The sequence below is a fragment of the Petaurus breviceps genome, unplaced genomic scaffold (assembly GCF_028583685.1).
Source record: "Petaurus breviceps papuanus isolate PSGF00001 unplaced genomic scaffold, PetGlider_PUasm1.0 79, whole genome shotgun sequence".
Lineage (NCBI taxonomy): Eukaryota > Metazoa > Chordata > Mammalia > Diprotodontia > Petauridae > Petaurus > Petaurus breviceps.
In genome coordinates, this window is record NW_027186523.1 from 31,888,762 (window position 1) to 31,915,672 (window position 26,911).

The 26,911-nt window shown below is 36.9% G+C and overlaps 1 protein-coding gene across 1 annotated transcript in view; it reads right to left on the reverse strand.

Moving 5' to 3' along the window:
• The window catches only part of LOC138175720 (F-box and leucine-rich repeat protein 13-like), a 207,515-nt gene that overhangs the window by 73,264 nt on the left and 107,340 nt on the right, over positions 1 to 26,911 (reverse strand). Inside the window, exons 10-11 of the mRNA XM_069106218.1 lie at positions 16,146 to 16,265; positions 12,748 to 12,874 (exon numbers count right to left, since the gene is read on the reverse strand). Coding sequence (XP_068962319.1) covers positions 12,748 to 12,874; positions 16,146 to 16,265 — 247 coding nt within the window. The remainder of the gene's footprint in view (positions 1 to 12,747; positions 12,875 to 16,145; positions 16,266 to 26,911) is intronic.

The window sequence follows — 26,911 nt, forward strand, 5'->3', positions numbered from 1 at the left end:
GCAAAATGCATTGTTTTGGAGAATTCCAAGGAAGTAGGAATTGCTGTGATGATCCCCAATAATCCAACGATGTAAATTCAAGATATCAAGAGAAACACAAAACTATGTTATGCTTAGAGGCACGACAGACAATGGAACGTTATTAAACACACATGTGCCAAATAGCAAAGGGTCTACATTTGTAAAGAAAAAACTAACTGAATTCTAGAAATTAATGGCTAGTAATTGTTTGAGACTTTGTTATATATGTTGCTGAATTGTGTGGCTTAATCAGAGGCAGCTCAAAGTTGTAAAAAATGATAGCATTGCACAAATGGGAATGGTAAAATGTACATATATACTAGCATCACACAGTACATTTGTGGGAGCTCACAGTATAGAAGGGCAAAAAGAAATTGTAAATGGATGTCATAAAAAGGCCAAAATGTTAAACTTTTCCTTTGTCACAGGGATGGGATAGGAGGGAGTTGAGAGAAAGGGTTATGGTAGGAAAAGGATATGACCAAAAAAAAAACAACCCAAGAAATGAAAGAGGGAAGGAAAACGTCATTTTAAGCACCTTTTATTCTTCTTTAGCAGTCTTTCTCTCAAATGCCTCCTAGGAATCCCTGTTCCAAAACTTGTATTTCTGGTGGATCCTGAGATGGTTGTATATTGAATAACAGGGCTGCCATAAGCAAACTGCTATCTAACCATGCCTCCCTGAATCTTATATTTGTAAAATCCATTTTTTGAAATCAAGCACAAAATTTTGTATTTACCTCCATTCAATTTAATCTTATTAGCATAAAAGATAAAAGTGCAAACAGAAATTTACACGACCTCTATAGGACAACTAAAAACATAATGAACTATGTTCTGTTGCTAATGAAGGGGGAAATAGCTCCTCCAGATGTGAAACTAAATTATAAAGCATTCATTATCAAAAGTATTTGGCATACTGTGTTTCCCCGATAATAAGACCTATCCCGAAAATAAGCCCTCCCCTTACTGTGTAAGATTCCTCTAAAATAAGCCCTCCCCCCAAAATAAGCCCTATTGAGATTGCTACTGTAGTGAAGGTGATCCCCTGTGCTACACGCTACATTACGGTACCCTCTGTATGCACCGTCCCCCCCCCCATGAAATGCACGCCGCGCTCCAAGCTGCATCCAATTAGAGCTGCAGCAGTAAGCGCGTCATCCTGTTCTTCCCCAGTGATTTGCTTATTGAATAAAGGTACATTTTTTTGTTCACATTTACCTGTTTATTAAAATTTCTGTCAATGTTCATTAAAATAAGCCCTCCCCTGAAAATAAGCCCTCTGGTGTTTTTCTGTCCAAAAAAAAAATAATAAGACAGTGTCTTATTATCGGGGAAACACGGTAGTAGTTTTTTTGTTTGTTTGTTTTTGCTATTTTTTTTGGAGGGCAACTGGGGTTAAGTGACTTGCCTAAGGTCACACAGCTAGTATTTGTGTTAAGTGTCTGAGGCCAGATTTGAACTCAGGTCCCCCTGACTCCAGGGCCAGTGCTCTATTCACTGCACCACCTAGCCACCCCTAGTATAGGAGTTTGACAAAGATAACACCTTCCCGGCCAAAAAAAAAGAGAGAATGACAATTATTGGATGGGCTACTAGAAAACACATACAGTAATGCATACAGTTTGTAGAGAGGTAAATTGGTTCAGCTTTTCTGTAGAGCAATCTAGAACCACACCCCCAAGTCACTAAACTGGGAATACCTTTCGATCCCATAATGTCAATACTAATCATTTACTCTAAAGGGATCAAAGAAAGAAGAAAAACAACCAGGTGTACAAAATTACCCAGATAAGCTCTTATATAGTAGCAAAGAACTGGAATCTAAGGGGGTATCCATCAATTGGGAAATGGTTAGACAGACTATGGTATATGAATGTAATGGAATATTATTGTGCCATAAGAAATTATGAGATGGACAATATCAGAGAAACCTAGGACTACTTGTATGAACTGATACCAACTAAAGTGAACAGAATTAGGAGAATAATTCTCTACAATAACAACACTCTTATGACAAACAATATTTGAAAGACCTAACTGATCAATGCAATGGCTGATGATTCCAGAGGACTAATGATGAAGCATACTTTACATCTACTGATAGAATAGTGTGTAGAATATAGAATATAAAGTATATATGTTTGAGCATAGCCAATGTAAGAATTTGTTTTACTTGACTATGCATATTTGTTACAATTTCTGTGTTTTTATATTTTTTTCCCAGTGGGGTGGGATGAAAGGAGAAAGAGATTTGGTAGGAAAAAGATATGGCAAAAAAAAAACCCCTAAAAAACCTGGAAACAATATAGGTCCTCACAGAATGGAGAATGGTCAAACAAATTGTGATATATGAATATAATGAAATATTATTATGCATTTAAAATTACAATTGTGAGAATATCAAGCAACATAGGAAGATCTGTATGGATTAATAGCAGACTGAAATAGAACCAGGAAAATGATAAAAACAATACATGTGCATGTGCACTACCATGCATGTGCACATGACTATAATCATGCACTTGAAAAACCCTCACTAAAATGAAGTGAAATACAGTGTAATTGCAATGACTAATTGTGGTCCTGGAGAAGAGTTGAAGAACTTTCACTGAAATGATGGGGAAGACCATGGGTAGGGAATATCACATATGCCATCAGATATAGCTATTGTTAGTTCTCTGAACTGCATTTCTTTACTACAAGGGGAGGAACACATCTAAACTTGAAAAGGGTTTTTTACCCTGCTGATGAAGATGAAACTAAAGCATTAGGAGTTATTGTGACCGATAATATACCAATAAATTTAACAATTTAAGTGAAATGGAACAAAACTTACAACAGTATAGACTGCACAGGTTAATAGAAGATGAAATAGAATATTTAAATAAACCTATTTTAGAAAAATAAATTGAACAAATTTTAGAAAAAGAAATTGAGCTTCCTAAGAAAGAAGCATCAGGACCAGATGGATTTACAAGGGAATTCTAGCAAATATTTAAAGATCAACTAATTCCAAAATTAAATAAATTATTTGGAATAATGGGCAAAACAGGAATTCTACCACACTTCTTTTATGAAACAAATATGGTACTGACCTAAACCAGGAAGAGCAACATAAAATAAAATTATAGACCAATTTCAGTAATGAATATGGATGTAAAAATCCCAAATAAAATACTAGCTAGGAGACTACAGCAACATACCAGAAAAATTAAACATTGTTATCATGGAGATTTTAACAGGAATTTAGGACTGTTTCAATATAAGGAAACTATTAGCATAATTGATTATATCAATAACAAAAGCAACAAAAAGTCATGATTATATCAAAAGATACAGAAAAGGTTTCTGACAAAACATTCACACTCATTCCAATAAAAAAAAAAAACACTTGAAAGCATAGGTATAAATAAATTTTTCCTTAAAATGATGAGAAGCATATAATTCAAACCATCGGCAAGCATTATTTGTAATGGGGATAACCTAGGAGCCTTTCCAGTAACATCAGGAGTGAAATAATGATGCCCATTGTCAACAGCAATATGCAATATCATACTATAAATGCAATCAATAGCAATAAGAGAAGAAAATGAAATTGGAATGGACAATGAAGAAATAAAACTCTTTTTTTGCAGACAATCTGATGTTTTACTTGGAAAATCCTAGAGATCCAACTAAAAACTAGTTAAAACAACTAATAATTTTAGGAAAGTAGCAGGATATAAAATAAACCCAAATAAATCATCAGTTCTTCTATATATCATCAACAAAGCCCCGCAAGAAGAGATAGTAAGAGATATTTCACTTAAATTAAACAAAGTCAATATAAAATACCTGGGAATATACATGCCAAGACAAACCCAGGAACTATATGAACATAATTATAAAACACTTTTTATACAAAATCAAATTCAAGTAATTGGAGAAATATCAATTTTCATGGATGAGACAAACCGACATAAACTAATTTACTTATTCAGTGCTTTCCCAATTAAATGACCTAAAAAGTATTTTACTGAGCTAGAAAAAATAACAAAATTCATTGGGAAGAACAAAAAGTCAAAAATATCAAAGGTATTAATAAATATAAAGAAATTAGAAAAATTCAAATTGAATAATCTTGAAATATCATTTTACACTTATGAGACAGACTAAAATGAAGAAGGGGAAAATGACAATTGTTGGAGGGGATGTGGAAAAATTGGGACACATACATTGTTGGTGGAATTGTGAACTGATCTAACCACTTTGGAGGGCAATCTGGAATTATGCCCAAAGAGTTATTAAGTTGCCTAGACCCTTGGATCCAGCAATACCACTATTAAATCCATTTCCAAAGATGATTGGGGAAAAAGTAAAAGAACCTATATGTTAAAAAATATTTAAAGCAACAATCTTTGTAGTGAAAAATAATTGAAAATTGAGGGGATGCCTATCAATTGGGGAATGGTTGAGCAAGTTTTAGTATATGATGGAATACTAATAAGAAATGATGGGCTTGATGATCTTAGAAAAAATTGGATAGATTTGCATAAAATAATGCCAAGTAAAATGAACAGAACCAAAAGAACATTGTATACAGTAACAGCAATGCTGTTTTAAGAACAACTTTGAGTAAATAAATAATTTTGACTATTATAAATCCCAAATTAACTACAAAGAACATTTGAAGGAAGGCACTATGCATTCAGAGAAGGAACTGATAAATAGAAGTAGGTATGATTTTACAGATGTGTGTATGTATATATGTATATACACATATATACATATGGTAGGGAGAGGGGAGGGAAGAAAAAAGAAATTTGCATGATAACTTCATTATATATTTAACAGGAAGAGCAAATTGTATATAATAGCTTTGCAGTTTCATGTGCAGTCATCTTTTTTATGTTATATAAGTATTTGTTTTATTACATAAATTAAAAATTTTTTTAAATGTAAAGAAAGGAGGTCTAGCAGCACTGGATCTTAAATTATATTATAATGCAGTAATTATTAAAACTATCTGGTACTGGCTAAGAAATCTAATGATAGATTAATGGGAAAGAGTAGGTATACAATACACAACAGTAAAAGATTATAGTAATCTTGTTTTTGATCAACGTAAACATCTAACTAAGCTTTTGGGATAAGAATTCATCATTTGGGAAAAATTGTTGGGAACTCAAAATCTTGTAGAAGTGAATGTTGAAAACTAAAAATAAATTAATAAAAGAAGAAGAAAAAAAGATTTATGGATAGGAGAATTTATGAATAAAAAAGAGACAGCATTATGGGATATTAAATGGATAATTTTTATAATAAATTAAAAAGGTTTCATACAAATAAAACCAATGTAACCAAGATTAGAAGGAAAGTAAAAAACCAGGGGAGGGGCGGCCAGGTAGCACAGCAAGTAAGAGCACTGGCTCCAGTGTTGAGAAGACCTGGAGATCGAATCCCGGGCTCAGACACTTAGCACCCACCCAGAAACACCTGGCCGTGTAACCTTGAGCAAGTTACTTAACCCCAATTGCTTAGGGGCGGCCAGGTGGCTCAGCGAGTAAGAGTACCGGCTCCAGTGTTGGGACGACCTAGAGATCGAATCCTGGGCTCAGACACTCAGCACCACACCCAGAAATAACTGGCGTGTAACCTTGAGCAAGTTACTTAACCCTGATTGCTTTAAAAAAAAAAAAAAAACAGGGGAAAAATTTACAGTTTCTCAAATAAAGGTTTCATATTGTAGTGCTTGGTTTTCCCATCCCCCAACCTCAGCTCTCCCTCAGGGAAGTGATGGACTACTGTTATGCTATAAGAAATGATGAGCAGGGGTGGCTAGGTGGCGCAGTGAATAGAGTACCAGCCCTGGAGTCAGAAGGTCCTGAAAAACTAGCTGTGTGACCTTGGGCAAGTCACTTAACCCCAATTGCCCTCCCAAAAAGAGGCAAAAAAAAAATGATAAGCAGGCCGATTTTACAAAAACATGGAAAAACATGCATGACATTATGCAGAGTAAAATGAGCAGAACCAAGAGAATGTTGTATACAGTAACAACAACGGTGTTCAAAGTATAACTGTGAATGACTAAGCTATTCTGAGTAATAGGAATATTTAAATCAACTACAAAGGACCTATGAAGGAAAACGCTATCTACCTCCAGAGAAAGAACCTATATCTTGAAGTATGTATTGTACAGCTCCACATATATATCTATATCAAATGCTAGCCTTCTCTTATGTGGGATGATGAGAGATGACTTGGAGCTAAAAATGTGGCCAAAAAAAAACAAATTAATTAATAAATAATTTCAAAAGAAAGATTTAGTAACTTTGGTCAGTGTAATTACCAATCATGATTTCGGAGGACACATGATGAAATATTCTACTGACCTCGTCTACTGGCTGATGGAGAAGTGAATGACAGAGTGCAGAATCAGATAGGCATATTTTTTTTAGACATGGGCAGTATGAGAATTTATTTTGTAACAGGGTTTTATTCTTCTTTCTCAATTAGAAGAAGATGCTGGTGAGAAGCAGAGGTTTTTGCTAATTAAAAAAAATTAAATTTAGTTTAAAAAAGGGAAAGTGAACTGCATTTAGTATGGGTGTGGTTATATACAAAAGTGACTGTGGTATAAAACAAAAGGCATCAATAAAAAGTAAGCAGAACCAAGAGAATAACATATGCAAATGACAACATAAATGAAACATTGACACAGATGACTTGTGATCAAAGTTTATAGTCCCAGAGAACAGAGGAGGAACACTTGTATGATACAGTCATGTTGTTAGTTGATTTTGCTTAGCAGTTTTTGTTAAAGGAGGGAATAATTGAAAAGGGGTAATTTAGAAAATGAATTTGTTGTAAAAAAAAATACCATAAGCAAAATATATCTATAGAACTTTCTTCAAAAAGTTATAAAGATGACTCTCTAGGCTTGGGAGAAGATAAAAAAATTGAGATTTCACAAGGATGTCTATCCCTTGTCTATCCCCTTCACTTAAAAAAACAGCAAAGAAAAACTTCCAGAAATCCTTACAAGATCACTTCCCCTCCAACTTCATTTCTTTCCCACTTCAGGGAGCAGACAATATTCTCCACACACAGCATCACCTACCAATTCTTTTTGAAGCTGGGAATAAACACTGGCACCACTTCCTTCACCTTGTCAACACTCATCCTTGCCTCACAAGTGCTAGGATAAGCAGTTTGTCTCAAGGCAAAAATCAACCTCAAGGAAGCATGGGGAGGAGTATAGGAGGAGCAGGCCTGAAGGCTTTCATACTACTGCAACAGAAGCCCATTTCCCAGCACCCAAGGAAGTGTTTCACAGGTGATTCAACCTACACTTTATTTGTGAATTCCTGCTATTGTTCACCTGTTCTTGACTGTCATTCCTCTTCCATTCAATTCATCAGCATTTACTAAGGGTCTGCTATATGAAAAGTCCAGTGCTAAGGATTAGGGATTTGAAGACAAAAGTGAAAAACAGGCCCTACCCTCATGGAGTTTATATTTTAATAGGATGTTACAACATTTACACATGTAACTCATAGCTCATGGCCCCTAAAACTCGTATTTACAGGGATCTGTGACCTGACCCAAAAGATCATTCTCTGGTTTGCATTGCCTCATTTCACTCTGGGGAAATCACCAAAGTTGGCCTGTGTGTAGCTCCTCACAGGTGTGGTTAAGTGCGTTCTTTATCTAGATGTTTAATAAAAAAAAAAGTAGTATCTGGTATAGGACTTTATTTTATCTTACAAAAAAATGTAAAAAATTCACAAGGGCCCGTAACAAATGTAGAAAACAAAGGGAATCCAAATAATTCCATAAACAATACAATTCCCCCTCTCTCCAGTAAATCTCCTTTTTCCAGGGTCCTATATAGTCTCCCATGGGTTCATAGTTCTATTCTGTAGTTTGGGCTCCTCTCCCTCAAAAGAAAACACATTTTGGGTCTTACAGATCCAATAGGTAGGCAATCTTCCCAGCAGACCCATGCTGGGTGAATAACTTATAGAATATGGGAGAATAAAATCCAGGATTTGTTCAGTTTTTGCTTTCTCATTTATGGCAAGATTTAGTCCCTGAATCCCTTTCTACACTCCTTTCTCAAGGGAGTGCAGGGGTAGAGGAAGATGGACAATTCTCTTTTCCCTTCAAAAGACATGATACTCAGGAAGTCCCCCTTTCCTGAATAGAAGGCTAGATCTGTGCAGAACCTGGTATTACATGCAAGATCATTCTAAAGCCAATGCTGCCCAAGAAATCACCCTTCTCTGGTTAGAAGCTTATATTATGCATTATATTGCCTAGGAAACCCCCCTTCTTTGGCTAGAGGGTCAGATTTCAGGAACCTCAAACCTAAGGTTTCTTACAAGGCAACCCCTGAATCTGATACCACCTAAGAAATAGCTTCTTTAAACCATGTGGACAAGTACACGCAGCTCTTCATTTGCTTTTACTGAAAGCCTTCAGTGAAGTTGGGAGGACCCTCCCACCCCTACGCATACATATGCTCTCAGAATCTCCCCAGAATAAAAGGCAGAAGGGGCAAAAAAGATTCAGTCTTTGATGAAGATTCATTTTAATGGCCAACAGACAAACATAGCTCCTTTGATAAGAATCCATCCTCTCAAGATTCTAAGCCAACCAATTCATCTTGGGAGAAGCTCTAATCCCTGAAACCAATCTTCAAAGAGTTGCCCAGTGGGGACTGTCCATACTCTCTTTAAAGAAAAGGAACTGATAGGTCTAGAAAAAATTTCACCTCCCTATGGGCTCAAATTGACCAGGAAATTAACCCCCTTGATCAAAGATTTGCAATACAAGAACCCCCAGAAAAGTTACAGCTTCTTTGTACCCTCATCAAACTGATTATGGAACTCACTATATACAAATAAATAAATATAATTTAATATGAGGAGGGAAAGAGAGTACTAATAACTAGGGGCAATAAAGGAAGGCTTCCCATAGGAAATGGCACCTGAGATGGGTTTTGAAGGATTCTAAGAAACATATGACTCAAGTTGAGCACTGAGAGCAGCTACCTAGAATGACTGAGGAAAAACATTTTTTCTTATTCTATATTTAGTACTACCACTGAAAACCTATTAATACAGAGTTACAGAATAGAAGTTGTGTATTCTTTGGTGACAATTCAATCTAAAATATCTGTAAGATCACCAAATTTGAACTAGAGTAATCCTTGAACTTTGCTGAACCTTTACTATAATTAACTTAATAACTTCCATAAAACAAAATTAAAAGCTCTTGATTTTTTAATTTAATGTTTATTTAACTCACCAATAATATATGAAGGAAGCAAAATGTAGTAATTATCTTCTCTAATTATTTTAACCACTCGCAGTCACATATATTATTACTGTCCTTTGTTTTTGCAGAAACTGCTGACAACAAATTTTACAACTGGTTCCCCTTCTGTGTGATATATTACCCATTCCTGGAGTTACTACTAATGAGGTTTATGACTAGATTCACTAAATATGGCCAATAATAACAGTTTTTATTGCCAATTTAAAAAATAGCAATTCTACTTGATGGTAAATTTCAACATTATTCATCTTGTTTGTGGAAAGAGGAAAAATGGATGCAAAAACATTGTAGTATCAGCAAAATATTTTTTATGTCAGCAAGTACTATATCTGAGATATTAGTTGAGAAGATAAATGTTATCTTAATGGTAACTGAAGCAGGAGAACAAATTGAAATATTAATTGAAAGAGTAGAAGAATGTAACTTCCAAACTAATTGCTTTACTTTGACTTATTTTACTTCTAAAAGATCCTTCTTATTAGCAAGAAAGCAGTTCTGTCTGTGCCATGAGAACAAGGAGGCAATAGACTTAAGGATTACACCAGCCCCTTTCCCATTCCGAGGCTGTGTATAGGCAGCAGATAAAATGAAGGAAAGGAGACAGCCCATTCTTTTTTTTTTATCTTAATTAAATTTTAATAATGTCAATTTCAAGTAGACAAAGGTAAGAAATTTAAATAGTTGGTTTTAAACCTACAATATAACCTGGCTAAATTAATCAAGGTATCAAACAAGCTGTTATCTTTATAATAAAATATTTTAAAATGTTTCTTAATATTTATAATGTCATTTTTGCATAGCTATCACAATTGTGCATAACTTGTGCATGTAAATTTTATATTCATACATTATAAGCATAATGTCAATTTTCAAAGTCTAAAATAATTTATCCAATGATGTACAATTATATAGAAAAATAACAAGAGGGCAACTTCCATATTTAAGGGTCTTATAGTGAGAAAATTTTTCTGTTTAAAGGTAGCATGTGCAAATCATTCACTGAACATAAATGAACGCATTCTGATTATAATGTGTAGATTGCAATTTGCATTGTTAGAAGGAACCCTTGAATCGAGATCAAAGATCCATCTGAGTATTTGTATATTTCATTCACCTGACATCACTGAGGAATGAAATGTTTCAAAGAGATGAACTTCCTAGATAAGCTTTCTCTTTTAAACACTGTGTGTGTGTATATTGGGTAGGAGAGCAAGAACATTTTTGCTTTCTAAAATATACTAAATATTTCCTTCCTTTATGAAACAATATATACTGAAAGCAATTAAACTTTTTCTTGTGGATTCACTGTCTTCTTTATGAATGTCAGTTAATGAACTGTGATACAGAACAGCAATGCCCTGCTAAACCACTGAGGTATGTAGTGACATTTGCCCCTACCACAAATGGTCTCAGACTTCTGTACATTTATAAGTGTTTCTGTTTTTGTTGTTGCTGCTGTTTTGAAATAATTCTTTTGTTCCCTTGTTCCCTTTCTTGATGTCATTTCACATTGCTCTCAGCATTTCTGTCAAGATCTGTACTAATTTTCCACCTATGTACTTCTTTTCAACAGATGCAACTAATAATCCCCATGCTTCTGTCTTAAGCTATACTAAGTCCTATGAGTGTGCTCCACTCCAGCCTGCCACACAGAACAGCATTTTGGCATTTGCTTCCCATTCAAAGTTTCCTATTTGTTCCCCAGCTTCCCTTGTCCTGGCACCTTGGCTCCTCTAAGTCTATATCCTACTTGGTATCCATGTTCTTTTAGTTTTTCTTTGGTTTCCATCCTCCACTGTTTTCTGTCCTCAAATAGCCACTTTTCATTTAAGACAGCCCATTCTAATGCCACTGGGGAGTTCAGTCTCTTAGCAGAGATTGATAGTGATCCAGTTTAAAAAAAAATCTTGCTGGTAGAAAAGTCAAGCATTAGGAATATTATCAGGAGTGGATTTCCCTTTGTATCTCTATATTCCTCAGTATTGTACTCAAATGCCTTGTGTTCCAGTCTAGACAGTACAGCTAAGAACAGAGTAATAATGAATCTGTGTCATAAGGCTAGTAGTAGGTCTGTCTTCTTCCAATTCTACCTGTGTCAAAAGTTGCAAGACCCTGACAAACAGTGAATTTAGAAGCCTGTACAATTCCCTTCCAATATAATCAATCTCAAGGAGGACCTAGACATTTTCTACTTACCTACATTCTATCAAAACTCATTATCGAAACTAAATTGTTTTTTGGCGGAGGGAGGCGGGGAAGTTCCACTTAGGGTTTCTCCATCCATTTTGGCAGGAGATAGGACACAGGTAAAGTGACAGGATAGCACCCATAATTATGGAAGGAAGTAGGGGAAGAAAAAGAAAGGATTCTGACCCAGATTTCTTTTTATTTTTTTCTACTCTGAAAAATAAAGTTCTAGTACAGGTATCAGAGTGTTCAGGATTTCCCTTTCTTTAATAAGCATACTTTTGTATTGGGGAATAAAGAGTAACTTACTAGAATTCTAGAACCAAAACTCTGGATTCAAATGAGTCTAAGGTAGTTTAATAGAACACTGCTTCTATGTAGAAATACACCTAAACTTTGAAAGGCTAGGGATGTTAAGGGAACGATATTGAATCAGGTGCAAATCAGTATTCCCTGAAGTCCATTCCCATTAATCCTAAAAAGGAAGCCCCCATTCAGTATGACCCACAGTGAGCCTCAGTTTCCTACAATCTGAAGAATGCCTGTAACTACTGATATCTAAAGGGGGGGGGCAGAGAGGATACTATTTCATCATTGAACCATACAAAAGTTGCTCTCAAGGAAGAGATTTTAATACCCCCATAGGATTGTGGGATTGAAAAAATAGAATTAATGCCCTTTTCCTACAACAGTTTTGTACAAGCTAACTTAACAGGGGAAGGAAGAAGACAGGAGAAACTTGTGATATGAGAGATCTTATTCTGGGCAAAGATTTATAGGATATACCTGATAGAATGGGGGATTGTGGACTCAAATAGATTATGGACTCAAACCGTCAGGCCATCACCTACTAATCTCCTGTATACTATAACTAACATCATCTGCCCATTCACTGATTTTGTTCTTTTTTTTTGTTCTTAAGAATCACAACTGAACACAGTAATGCAACTCCCTTCCATTAGAAAGTTTATTTAGAATATTGTAGCATTTTGCTACCTCAAAGAAATATCTATTGATTAATATAAATTCATGTTCCAATAACCCAGAAACAGAATTACTAAAATTGTCCTTTTAATTCAAATTCTTAAAGCAAATAAATGTCTATTTTTAAGTTTTCCAAATAGCAATGGATTGTGAGTTTAATATGGAACATACAGAAATAATTTTAGAGAATTCAGTTCAGTTTTTAGCAAACTTTTTTTTCCCCCTTTTTACCTCATCAGTGATGGCTGTTACAGAAAGATCAATTGAAATCAGCTTGGGAAGCTGTGTGATGAACTCAATCCCACAATCAGTCAACTGTGTACAATTACGTAAATTCAAGTAGGTAAGACTACGGCACCTAAAAAACAAACGAACACACATTCCCAGTAAATTTTGGCTTTTTGTTGCACTGTTAAGAGTAGAGGATTTTTTTTCCCTTTTTTAAGTCTGGCAAAAGTGGATGGGTTTTCAGAAAATTACATAAAACTCAGAAATTTAAAACTGAGGAAGAGGGGACTTTTTTAAAAAAATTTATGTTCACTTTCGTATTTTGTCAGCTCTTCCCATAAGGAAAAAAAATCACGATGTATTAGTCAGGAATTATTAAGTAAAGGGGAATATAGTTGTGCGCCCTAGACTGCAAAGGCACACATCTGCCAGCACCTGCCAATTATATCTTGAGTCTATTTGAAAAGCATTAGGACTTTCTCATATAGCTGGTGGTAAAAACTAGTCTCTGGGTATACAAAGGAAGGAAGATGAACTGAGAAGTTCTATTAGTTTTGGAGTACGCCTACACAACACTAGCATAATTGAGAGGGAGAGAACAATAGTCCTAGAAGAGTGGTAAACCTAGACATTTATGAGAGACATGCAATGAAAGCAGTGAGTCTGTGAATGGTGGGAAGATAGGAAGCAAGAAAGGGAGTGAGTTGAGGTTCATACTCAAAGGAATTAGATGTAGCATCAGATAAGGTTTGAGTTCTGCCGGCCACAGAGTGTTCGGGAACTTGGTACAGTGAGTGTGTGTGGCAGGTAAATGGTTGTATTTTGGGTCCTAAATAGTGATGCCAGGGTTAAAGGCTCATGATGAGAAAGTCCACTTAGATTTTATATATGAATGGCCAAGTGTCCACGCTCTTGGGTTCTCCACAAATGCATAAAAGAATGTTCCTGGAGGAAGCAAGGAATCTAGGGAAGAAATGAGATCAGTGTGATTGTATGGGAAACATCCCTAATATCATTTATGATGATGACCAGTGACCACAAATTACATATAATAAGATTTGTTTGCTATTCTATGATGTTGCTGATTTTTGCAGTAACTCATATATATATATATATATATATATATACATAAAACTACTTCATATTTTCAAAGAATTTTCTTCACGTGAATTCATCAAGTGGGTCATGCAATATACTGAAGCCTTTCCCTGGCACCCCCATCCCAAACTCTCACCTGGTCCTCCAAGAGCAGGCAGGCACATGTTTGGGGAAGAGATGATGGGGAAGAACCCCACTCCTACTGTATATTCTCTGCCCACTTCTTGTGGACAGCATAGGATCTCTAGGCAGGGCTGGAAGAAGGCCCATTTGTCCAAATATTACCTTTTTTTCATTTTAAAGATGAGAATACTTAGGTTAAAAATACTGTAATATAGTGATGCAGCTAGTAAACATCAAAGATGGGACTCTAATCCAGATTCTGTAACTTTCCAATATATCTTAAATCCTCCTATAATTGAGGGCTTGTAAATTTTGAGCATGCAAGCTATGGAAAGGACCATAAGAAAGAGAAGAGATGAAACATTTCAATCTTCAACAAACTGCCCTCCAGTGACAACAACAGATTTACCACACAGAGGTAGCTGTGGCACAATGGACAGAGCACTGGACTTAGAATGAGGAACATGTGGGTTCAAACATGGTCTCAGACATTACCAGCTGGATGATCCTAGGCAAGTCACTTAAACTCTATTGGCCTCATATTTCTCAACTGTAAAATGGAGATAATAATAGCATCTCTCTCCCAGGGTTGTTGTGAGGATCAAATGAGACAATATTTATTTTAAAAAGCACTTAGCACAGTTCCTGGCACATATAAGCACTATATAATGGCATATTCCCTTCCCTTCGTGGGAGGAAGCATCTTTTAGTGTCACGCAGGTCAACACTAAGTTATAGAACCATAGGTTTTAGAATTGGAAGGGGCCTCAGAGATAGATCATCTTTTCCAATCTTTTCCCTCACCAGATGAGAGACCTGAAACCCTGAGAGGCCGTGGTTTGTCCAGGGTCGCAAAGAAAGTAAATGGAAAAACTGGGCTCCAAATCCAAGACACGAAACAAAATGTTTTACATGACCATTAATTTTAGTAATATATGTGCTGGCCTCTAAGAACTACCTTCTAAGGTCCACAAGTTTTTGGCAACATGGTTAGGACATTTTGTTGGAAAGAAAAATCCATCCTCCCACACATTCTGCATGTCTGAACCATGTATAATTCATTGTAAGGAAATGAATATATTGCTTTTTGCTGGACTTGACTCAGCTCCCACACATACCAAATAAGTGGCTTTGGGTAGGTCATTTAAACAGTCTCAGCTGCAGTTTCTGTGCCTTCTTTGGTGTGTCACTCTCTCCACTTCAGGTCAACAAAATCCATGCTAAGCATATAGTACCAAGTACTAGATACAAGGTTCCCTAGGCTATATAATAGTATATGATATTTGAACAACCTACTTCACATGGCTGCTGGGAAGAAAATGCTTTGTGAACTACAATATAACTGTGAGATGATGATCACACCCAATTTTAAAAGTTTGAAGTACAGGGACAAGTTGGCAATGAATGTATTCAGATAGGTATAAATAACAACTGTTATGGAGCAACATGAAGTCAGGAAGACTCATTTTCCTGAGTTCAAATATGGCCTCAGACATCACTAGCTGTGATGCTGGGCAAGTCACTTAACCCTCTTTGACACAGTTTTATCATCTGTAAAATGATCTGGAGAAGTAAATGACAAACCACTCCTGTATCTTTGCCACGAAAACCCCAAAAGCGGTCACAAGAGGCAGACATGACTGAAATGACTGAACAACAAATAATGGTTATAACTATTAGTTGGTATTTTAGTAACTGTTAAACTTCTGATCATTGTCATCACCACCACTGCAATTCAAAAAGTCTTCTGGTCAGTTAAGAGCTTTGATAAAGCATCCAGAAAAGTACTTCAATTCTGTGCCAATTATACTTGTAGTTATGGTGGATGTGTGACTTCTACATCCACTCTATACATGGATGAAAAAGGCAAAGTGTGTATAGTTCAAGGAAAAATTATGCCCTCAAAATGTAGTGAAATGGTCCCTTTTTCTAGGTATTCTATCTTTATAATATATTGTCTTATATCAAACCTTTCTTTTAACAGAAAATTGGTGACAGACTACCCTGGCTCCATAGATATACAACTTAATAGTCATGGCTACTTTTAACCAAAATTTCAGTGAAGGCTAGCTTTTTTTTGTTGTCTACTAATTTTCTCCAAATTATAGAAAATAAAAAGTTATTATTGTATATTTCATTAGTGATGAAATAATGCAGAACACTATAGTCCTTTGCCATACCTTTCTCCCATTTGTGCAAGGGCAATATCACTTATTTGGGTACAGTTAGTTAAATTCAGCTCTCTAAGCTTTGAGCTTGAACGTCCAACAAGGAAGCTCCTTAGGCCAGCATCACCAATTCTGAAAGGATAAAAAATTGCTTTATTTATGCTTTGTATGAATTGAAATACTAGGTAGTAAACACTTCATTAATTATCAGAAACAGGTTGGTACAATGAAATAAGCACTAGCTCTAGAGTCAGAAGACATGGGTTCACACCCCACCTCTCCTGCTTACTATCTCTGTAATTTTGGGGAAGTCAGTTACCTTTCTTGGGTCTCAGTTTCCTCATTTGTAAAATATCAGAAAGCTTCTAAGGTCCTTCTAGTTTATGATCCTAAAATACTTCAAGGATTCATGATTTTGTTGGTGTGGGAAATCTCTCCATTGACATAGACTGCAACCTTTCCATCCCTTACCAGATAGTCTTTGAGTTACCAAAACCAAAAAATATTTGTCATTAGGTGGCCAACATTCTGAAGAAGAGTCTTGCTGACTTTGGCTAGTTTGGTTCTAGGATTAGCAACAAGATCTATCACTATGCCACATTCAAAGACTTTCTATTTTCACTCCATTTTCAATGCTCTGGACATGCACTTTCATCCGCATTTTAATTGGCTATCTATCATGCCTGCCATACTCTCCCTCCTTACCTCTGGCTCCTAATTCCCCTGGCTTCCTTCAAGTCTCAGCTAAAAATCTCACTTTTTGCAAGAGATCTTTCCAGGTCTTTCCTAATTTCCCCTTAATGCTAATGACTTCCCTCTGACATCACTCCCAATTTACACTTTATTCAGTCTGTAAGTACATAGTTGTTTGTATATAATGTCTCTCCCACTAGAATGTGAGCTTTTGAGGCCTGAGGCTATTTTGTTCATTCTTTGTTGTAAATGGAATGTAAATCTTTAAGATCTTCCCTGCCCCTAGGCTTAAATGCACCTGGAGACTTGTAGTGGGAGGCTTGTGTTTCAGGAGATACTTTGTGATTAGGCAGTGGGTCAAGAAGGTTGTTACATTCTCTGAGCCAGGAGAAGGCTATATAAGCCCTGATGTGAGGCTTTGCTCTGGGGCTCACTTTGAGAATTGTTGTGTGATTTGACCAGATGAGACTCTGGGCAGCCATTGTTGAGAGCCCCACAGCTTTGAAAACCCAGATGTTGATGCTTCCCTTTCTGGTAACTGGGATTAGGTATGGATGTATGTAATGGTTAGACAGTTTTGAAGCCTATCTGCTGAAATGTTCTTGTAACTTATGCTTATAACCTCTGTATACTCTGAAGCTCAGGGTGCTGACCTTTTTCCCCTGAACTAGGTAAATGATATATGTTTGATTAAAGTAAGCATATTAACCCATTTTGAGTTGCTTTCCTTTAGCAAAGCACATCTAAGAACCTGTGTTGGCAGCCACCCTGCTGGACGCTGGGGTGCTTGCTGCTATATTTGTATCCCCAGTGCTTAGCACTTAATAAACACTTGTTGATTAACTGGTTGATTGATACAGCTTAGTAGGACCTGTCTGAGCTTGTACTTTGAGAACCCAAGGTCATTACTATGCTGCAGAAAGACAATGTAAGAGGTCTTTTCTCAGCTTTCTAAAATCAAATTTCATTGAATAACCATTGGATTTTGTGGAAAACCATTAACAATACTGGCATTAACGGAATAACAACAATTTATTTTTTTAAAAACTGTTAACTCCAGTCCAAAAGCCCATTGGTATGGGATTCTTTCCTCAATAGTGGAGATGGATGCCCTGACCTGCATGAAGCTGCTGAAGAAAAGCACTGTGGGAAGACATGAGAGAAGCTGACAGTCTCCATCATATCCTTTCCCCAGCTTTCTATACTAGAGACTGTCTTGAACGTCCCCCTGAATGAGATCTTGTATTCTCTCTCCAAGTTGAGCTAAGTTACCTCCATCCCAATGGAAGAGCTCCTTCACTCTGTATTATCTAGTATATATTCTTCCTATGTATACTTTCTCTTAATTGTTTTGCTTTGATTTGGATAAATGAGTTTCTTGGCTAAGTTATATGTTTTCATTGTGGAACCAGGTATTATATGTGTACATTGTGGGTTCTGGTGGGAAAGGAATCAAGCCTTGGATATAGAGGTTGGGGTCCTCCTCTTCCCAATAATGAACAACAATCAGAATTTAGCTTGAACTTGTTCATATCTCCTACACAAAGAAAAGGGAGCAAAAAGATTTAATTCTAGCATACCCCCTATCCTTCTTTTGAGGAAAGGAGAGTGGCCTCCAGCCCCAACTTCATTCTTCCTCTCCTAGAAAGAAATGAAGTCTTCCTTAGAGAAGGGTAGGAAAACAACAGACTAGAGATGTCTATTCTGTCCCCCTTGAAGTCACATAATGCCACCCCCATACTATATGTGGTGAAGTATGTGTGTGTGTGTTTGTAGGGGGGGAAATCAGCCTTCACTACACCACATAAGCATTTCTAAGTTCCTACAATATAAACATGACTATTATTCCTCCTGCCTTCATAAAATTATCTTTAAAGTCAGATAAAATAAACAGAGAAGACATTAAAAGGGACTCTGTTGCCAAATACCAGGATAAGTAGGCTGTTTCCTTTCTTTATATGTCTAATCTAGAGTAATTTCCCATCACAATCAATCAATCAACTAGTGTCTTATATGACAGACACTGCACAAGAATGAGAAATAGATCGGGAAAAAGAAAGGAGAAGTTGGGTTTTGGTGCCCCCACTTGCAATCTCTGCTCTTCCCAATTATTCCTGCTGTCATTTGTTTCTTTCTAAGGCAAAATCATTTCTAGAAAAAAGTAAATAAACACTACAGGGTCTCCAATCTACAAAAATTTCAACTTAGAAAGAACTTGGTCATAAAAATGGGTATCAGAGGCATAAAAACCTGAAGCCCTTGGCTTCATCTCCATTAAGAAAACTGTTCTTCAATTCTCTCTTTAAAAAGGTCTGAGAAATAACTGATCCAAAGAGGTGCCTCCTTCTCAAGTAAAATATAGAGGTTCTGGAGAGGTCTTTTTTTATTGCTGATATAGAACTATAGTGAATTAATAAGCTATCATTTCATGAGATACACACATACCCTTTCCCTTATTGACCCTCATCACTTAAGAGGGATTCACTACTACTGAATTTCATTACTATTAGAGCTCAAAGTGCATTTTCTCATTAAATAATGATCTATAAATGGTGACTATGTAAAACTATTAGTACTGTACTTCAACCATATCATGGGTATAATAGTCTTTTGATGGCCTGGGACCCTAACTGCCATTTATATGGGAAAATGCACTGAGTTCCAAACAGTCAATCCATGGATAAACTTTGGATTACATACTGTGGGTGGGTGGACACTCTGCTTATTCCAATCCTATGCTCTCTTTAATCTTTCAATGAAATTATATATATATATATTTTAAGTGAGAACATCTTGTTCAGCAGAGTTGCCTAATTGTTCCTTCTACTTTTTACCACTTCATTTACTTCCTGTAAGTATTCTTGACTGTCCTTATTAAATGAAAAGGAAAAATCATCTGCAAGATGGAAAAAACTTCCTGGTTTGCTTGTGTAATGACTTCTACTCACTGCCAAAATGGCATGTAGTATCCTGAAATGCTGACTAGAGTTAAACTATGAAGCAGAAGAAACTTAGATTTGGAAATATATATTTGAAAATTTAGAAATATAGGGTGTCCCAAAACTCTGGGGGGGAAGAGTTAAGATGGCGGAGTAGAAACAGGACTTCCACACAGCTCCAGCTCCCACCTCCTACAATTCATGTAAAAAATGACTCTAGACAAACTTTGGAGCTACAGAACCCACAAAATGACACAGAGAAGCTAACCTCCTACAGAAGACAGCCTGGCAGGGTGGCAGGAAGCGGCCAGTATAGTGCCCTGGGAGCCAAGCCCAGACCCAGAAGCCTGAGGTTCTAGCCTCAGGGCGACCTGACCAGCTGCCAGCTGGGGGGATTCAGATCACCATCAGCTGTGGTGGTTTCCAGAATTATCAACCCATAAATGCCAAAGACAAAGTGAGAGATCAGTGCAGTGTGGACTTTGGGACCTGGGAATTCAGAGTGTGATCCAACCTTTGCCCCTGGGGCGAGAAGCAACTGAGGCACTGCAGCCATGGAGCCACTGCCTCGTGGCTGCTTCAGAGCTCCTGGTCTGTAGATTGTAGGGGGACAAAGCAATCAGGCTGAGGGGTAATCGCTCTTGCTTTAACCTGCTTGGATCTGGATTGTGTTCTAGGGTGGAAGTCCTGGGGTGCATGAGCAATCTGCCAGAGTGGTGTGGAGGCTACAGAGAGGGCATCCAACTAATACCTCCAGCAGCTGCGAAAACCCCAGCATTTGAAATAAAGCTCCCATTTCTGGTAGCAGAGTTCTGCTGTGGCAAAAGGCTCAAAAGTCAAGTAACTGAGTGGTAACATGAGCAAGCAAAGGAAGCCAAGCAAACAGAGCAACCTAATTTTACGCTCCTGTTTTGGGGACAAAAAGGATCAAAGCACAGAACAAGAGGAAGACAGCAAAGTCATAACTCCTGCACCAAAAGCTTCCAAGAAAAATATGAGCTGGTTCCAGGCCATAGAGGAACTCAAAAAGGATTTTGAAAATCAAATAAGAGAAGTGGAGGAAAAATTGGGAAGAGAAATGAGAACAACGCAAGAAAATTATGAAATGAGAGTCAACAACCTGACTGAAGAAAATAACACCTTAAAAATAGACTAACTCAAATGGCAAAAGAGGCTCAAAAAGGCAATGAGGAGAAGAATGCCTTAAAAAGCCAAATTTGCCAGATGGAAAAAGAATCTCAAAAGCTCACTGAAGGGAATCATTCCTTCAGAATTAGACTAGAGCAAATGGAAGCTAGTGACTTTATGAGAAATCAAGATACTATTAAACAGATCCAAACAAATGAAAAAATAGAAGGCAATGTGAAATATCTCATTGGGAAAACCACTGACCTGGAAAATAGATCCAGGAGAGATCATTTAAAAATTATTGGACTACCTGAAAGCCATGTTCAAAAAAAGAACCTAGAAATCATCCTTCAAAAAATTCTCAAGGAAAATTGCCCTGATGTTTTAGAACCAGACGGCAAAATAGAGGTTGAAAGAGTCTACCCATCACCTCCTGAAAAAGATCCCCAAAAGAAAACTCCTAGGAATATTATAGCCAGGTTCCAGAATTCCCAGAGCAAGGAGAAAATATTACAAGCATCTAGGAAGAAACAATTTCAATATTGTGGAAACACAATCAGGATAACTCAGGACTTGGCAGCTTCTACATTGAGTGATCTAAGGGCTTGGAATATGATATTCTGGAGATCAAAGGAGCTGGAATTAAAACCAAGAATCACCTACCCAGCAAAACTTAGTATCATGTTCCAGGGGAAAATATGGTCATTCAGTGGAATAGAGGACTTGATGAAAACACCAGAGTCGAATAGAAAATTTGACATTCAGATACAAGAAGCAAGAGAAGCTTGAGAAGGTAAACAGGGAAAAGAAATCATAAGGAACTTATCAAAGTTGAACTACTTATATTCCTATATGGAAAAACAATCATTGTAACTTATGAAACTTTTCTCAGTATGAGAATAGTTGAAGGGAATAGAAATGTATATATATATATATATATACATATATATATATATATTTGTGTGTATGTATATGTGTATATATGTATACATATAAATGTCTATATAGGAGGGTATATGGGTGTATGAATACATATGTGAGTGTGTGTATATATGTCTTCATGTATACATAGACAGAGGGCACAGGAACAATTGAATAGGAAGGGATGATACTTAAAAGGTGAAATTAAGAGGTGAGAAAGGAATATAATGAGAGGAGATGGGGAGAGACAGAATGGGGTAAATTGTCTCATATAGAAGAGGCAAGGGAAAATTGTTGCAATGGAGGGGAAGAACAGGAGAGCAAAGGGGAATGAGTCAACCTTGTTCTCATTGAGTTTGGCTTGGGGAGGGAATGACATACAAACTGGGTAGGGTATCTCACCCTACAGGAGAGTAGAGGGAAATGGGAGGAGAGCGGGAATGATTGGAGGGCGGGCAGGCTGGGGTGGAAGGAAGTTGGAAGCACCCACTTTTGAAAAGGGACAGGATCAAAGTAGAGAGTAGAGCAAGTTGGGGTGGGATAGGATGAAGGGAAAAATAGTCATTCTTTCACAATATATCCACTATGGAAAAGTTTTGCATAGATACACATGTACAACCTATATTGAATTGTTTATCTTCCCAGTGAGGATGGGTGACGAAGGAGGAAGGGAAAGAATCTGGAATTGAAAGTTTTAAAATCAAATGTTTAAAAATGTATATACATATTATTATTATTATTTTACAAGTAGCTGGGAAATGAGATATATAGGCACGAGGGCAGGGAGATCCACCATACCCTACTGGAAAGTCAAGGGGGGAATGGAGGAAAAATGAGAGAGAGCAGATTGGGGGAGGGGATATTCAGTGGGATCACTGTTTTGGGGTGGTGGGTAGGGAAAATTGGGGAGAAAATGTGTAGCTCCAAATCTTGTGGAAATGAATGACATAAAATTAAAAATATAAAAAGGGAGAAAAAAAATAATTTAGCTCTGGGACACCTGTGTAGTGGTCTTTTTCCAAGTCTTCCTCTACATGTCTTTTTTTAATGTACATCCTTTTCATAGAATCTAAATAAATCAGCTAGAAATACTGCACATAAATTATTTGAAATTTTAAAATTTTAATTTAAAATTCCTTGCAATACCAACAGTGGTAAAATTTTCTCACTTTCTTCTTATCCACAAAGAATTATGAGTTTAGAAAAGACATTCCCAATAGAAGTGTGGGTCTTAAGTATTGGTAAGGATATATTCAAAGCTACTACAAGCTACTTTTAAAATGTAAATCTGTGTTATGAAAACTCTGAAGGTGATACTATGAGATTTTTTTTGGATGAACTCAGGGGATGGGATAATAATATGGTGCAGGTAAGGCACCATAAGGACAGGAAAGAGAGAGTCTAAATATCTTCCCCCAGTGCCTCATGTTGTGATGAATGTGAACCTGGGTTCTTGAAGCTTGTGCTAGCAGAGTACATATTCTGTCAGGTCCTATTAGCCAAAAAGGCTTTTGAGTATAGATCTGGTAATGGCCTCTGCATCTGTCATCTGACGACTAACCTAGCTAAATTCTGAGAGGCTCACCTGCAATTTGGCTAAAATGTGAGAAAGGAAGCAATATTCAGCAGAATATAAGCTGTTCAAGCACAGGGATTATCTCATTTTTATATTTGCATCCCCAGGGCCTAGGACATTGAGTGGAACATCAAAGTCCCTTCAGAAATGCTTATTGATTGATTGTCTGAGAGAAGAGTGGTTGTGAAACCCCTACAAAAATGGGAATGGGAGAGAAGGAAAAAGGAAGTATTAAAGATTCAAGATACAGAGTTTAAGGGAGATTTATAGAGTGAAATAGAATAACACAAGACAAATAAAAAAAACAGAAGGAAGAACAAAATATCTAGGAGATGTTCAGGAGAAAGAAGTCTATCTTACAAGCCAAGAAGAAAGAGAGAAGAGAATAAGAAGATAGAATTTTCTAGGATCAGAGGCAGGAATAAACCAGCAATGTGTGTGAAAGAAGTGGCTTAAATCTCAGTACAGTTTCAATTAGAAGCACACAGAGTGGAACTGAAGGGCCAGAAGGCAATAACCTAACTCTTTTGGAAACTAGACAAAGAGCTAAGGAAGTAGCTTCAAGACTGAGGGGTAGAAATGAAATGAAATAAAAGTGGACAAAGATAGCTCACAGTGACTCTTTTATATTTTAAAATCTACAGTACACTGACCACCATACATTTTAGAGCTTATAAATCTAAGCTAAGCTGCCTAAGGAAACTATATTGATGACATTCTTTAACTGTATACACTGGAAGGGGTAAATATTCACAGTTTATGCAGTGTCTATGTACTCTACACCAATTAGGTACTTAAAAATATTTTGCTGAATATAAGCAGAGGAAGGAGATACATCAAAGAAGGAAAGAGATGAAAGGGAAGGAAGTTGGAATCACAGTATGAACTTCTTTGAGAGATCTTTCCTTTTTTCATCCCCTAGATCAGGGGTGGGGAACCTGCAGCCATGAGGCCACATGTGGCCTTCTAGTTCTCAGGTGTAGTCTCTTGTCTGAGTCCAAGTTTTACAGAACAAATCCTTTTATTAAGAGAATTTGTACTATGAAGTTTCGGTTCAGTCAAAGGGCCACACTTGAGGACCTAGCGAGCCACATGTGGCCTTGAGGCTTTATTTTATGGCACTAACATTCCCCCTATTTTATGACAATAACAAAACTTGTTTATGATATAATATGAGCAAAAATGTTCTCTTCTTAATAATTTTATTAACTGTTATTGAACACATCTTTATAAGGAATATAGAGGAATTCTTTTTAGAATAACTTTCTGAAACCCTCTTTGGCTTATCTGCACTTGACCAATGGCTAATGCTGGTTCTTAAGTCCCTCTAAGAGTAATAGAGACAACTACTGGAACAGAGACTACAGGGAGACAGCAATAGCACTTTCTATTGTACTGGCTCGTGTTTACCATACCACACAATTTCAAATATGGTTCCATAAAACGAAGAAATTCTCACATTAATGATTTCTGCTCTATCAAGGCCATCTTCACTCCATCACTTATATGAAATTGCCTCTACCAATGGTAATTGGAAGGGATACAAATATTGCTCCAATTTTTCAAAAGGGGGACAAACAGGACTTTTTAATCTATACGCTAGTAGGCCTGACTTTCTTGGGAATTTCTGGTAGACTTCTGGAGCATAATATTAAAGGCATGAGAAGCACTGGGGCACAGTGAATGAATTGACCTCAAAGCCAGGAAGACCTCTGTCATACCGGGTTGACCTCAGTGTTCTAGGTATCTCTCTGAACTGTAAATTTCAGATAAAGTGCCATTGTGAATTGGTAAAGCAGTTTCTTCACCAGGGAGTTCCCCCACACTAATAAAATTATAGGTCTAGACTCTATCTTCATCCTATAATTAAAGGCATAGTTTATGAATATGTAGAATAGGAAGTAGTGATACTACAACCAGCATGACTCCAAGTAAAAAGAAATGCCAGGGTAACATTTTTCTCTTTTAGACAGGGTCACTGAATCTGTAGATCAGAGGAATGCTGTATTCATAAAATGCCTAGATTTCAAAAAGGCCATGATAATGTTTCATGACCTCCTTGTGGGAAAGATGGAGAGCTGTGTACTAAATCACAGCATAGTTAGGTAAATTTAGGCCTAACTGAATAACTCTATACAAAGTGTGGTGAATAATGGATCACTGTCAAGAAAGGAAAGAAATGAGCATTTATTAAGCTCCTACTATACACCAAGCACTAATGTGAAGCACTTTATAAATATGTCATTGGAACTTTACAACAACCTGGAAGATAGGTGCCATTCCCATTTTTAGTTAAGAAAACTCAGGAAGACAGAGGTTAAGTGATTTTCCCAGGGTCACGATAGTAAATATGTGAGACCAGATCTGAACTTAGATCTCCCTGGTTCCAAGCCCAGCATTCTCTAATGTACCACCTACCTCAAGACTAGGAAGGAATTCTAGTGGAGTGAAAAAGGACTCTAACCTTGGCTTTGTTTTCTTATACAATTTTACTAATAACTTGGATGGAAGTATAGATGTCACACTTAATAAATCTATGGATAACACAAAGCTAAGGATAACTAACATAGTAAACTGCAAGAGAGAATTTGGATTCCAAACTATGACGATTGGGTCAAATCTAATAACATGAAATTTAGTAGAGATAAATGGAAAGCCCTACACTTTAGTTCAAAGAGTCAACTATAAGTCTAGAATGGAAAGGTGGTAGCTAGACAACCATTCATGTGCTTTTGTTTTGTATTTCTGATGGACTCTAACTGTAGTCTGATATCCAGCATATTAGCCAGAAAAACTGATGCAATCCGTGACTGCATTCATAGAACAGTGTTCAGAATGAGGAAGTGGAGAGTTCTGCCATACTCTGTCAGGACATAATGTGGTCAGTCCTAAGCACCATATTTTGGGAAGGATGTGGATAAGCTACAGTACAACCACAGGAGGATAACCAGGATGTTAAAAGGACAAGAAACTATAACATATAAGGATTAGTTGGAGGAAACCGGGGTGTTCAGACAAATGAAGAGATTTACAAAGTCCATTACAGCTTTCTTCAAGCATTTTAAAGAGGCATCATGTGGAAGAGAAATTGTTTTAGTTGTTCTCAAAAGGTGGAATTAGAAGCAATGGATATCATAGAAAAACCGATTTTGGCTGGATACAAGGCGGGAAGCTTTCTAATAACTAGAGCTGTCCCAAAGCAAAGTGGACTGACTTGCTAATCACTGAGGGTCTTCATGTATAGATTATATGACTGCCTGTCAGGGATTTTTGTAGAAGAGGGACTTTCTTGGGTATGTACGGGACTAGATGACCTCTGAGCCCCCTTTGCCTTTGGATAGTCCATTATGCCTATTTATTCTTGTCCAGGCTCTTGCCCTTCTGTCTCCAGTTCCATTGCTGCCACCCTAATCCAGGTCCTCACTATCTCCTGTCTGTTACAGTAATAGCCTCTTAGTCAGTTTCTCTGAATACAGTTTCTTCCTTTTCTGATGCTTCTGATTACTACCATCTAGTCAACA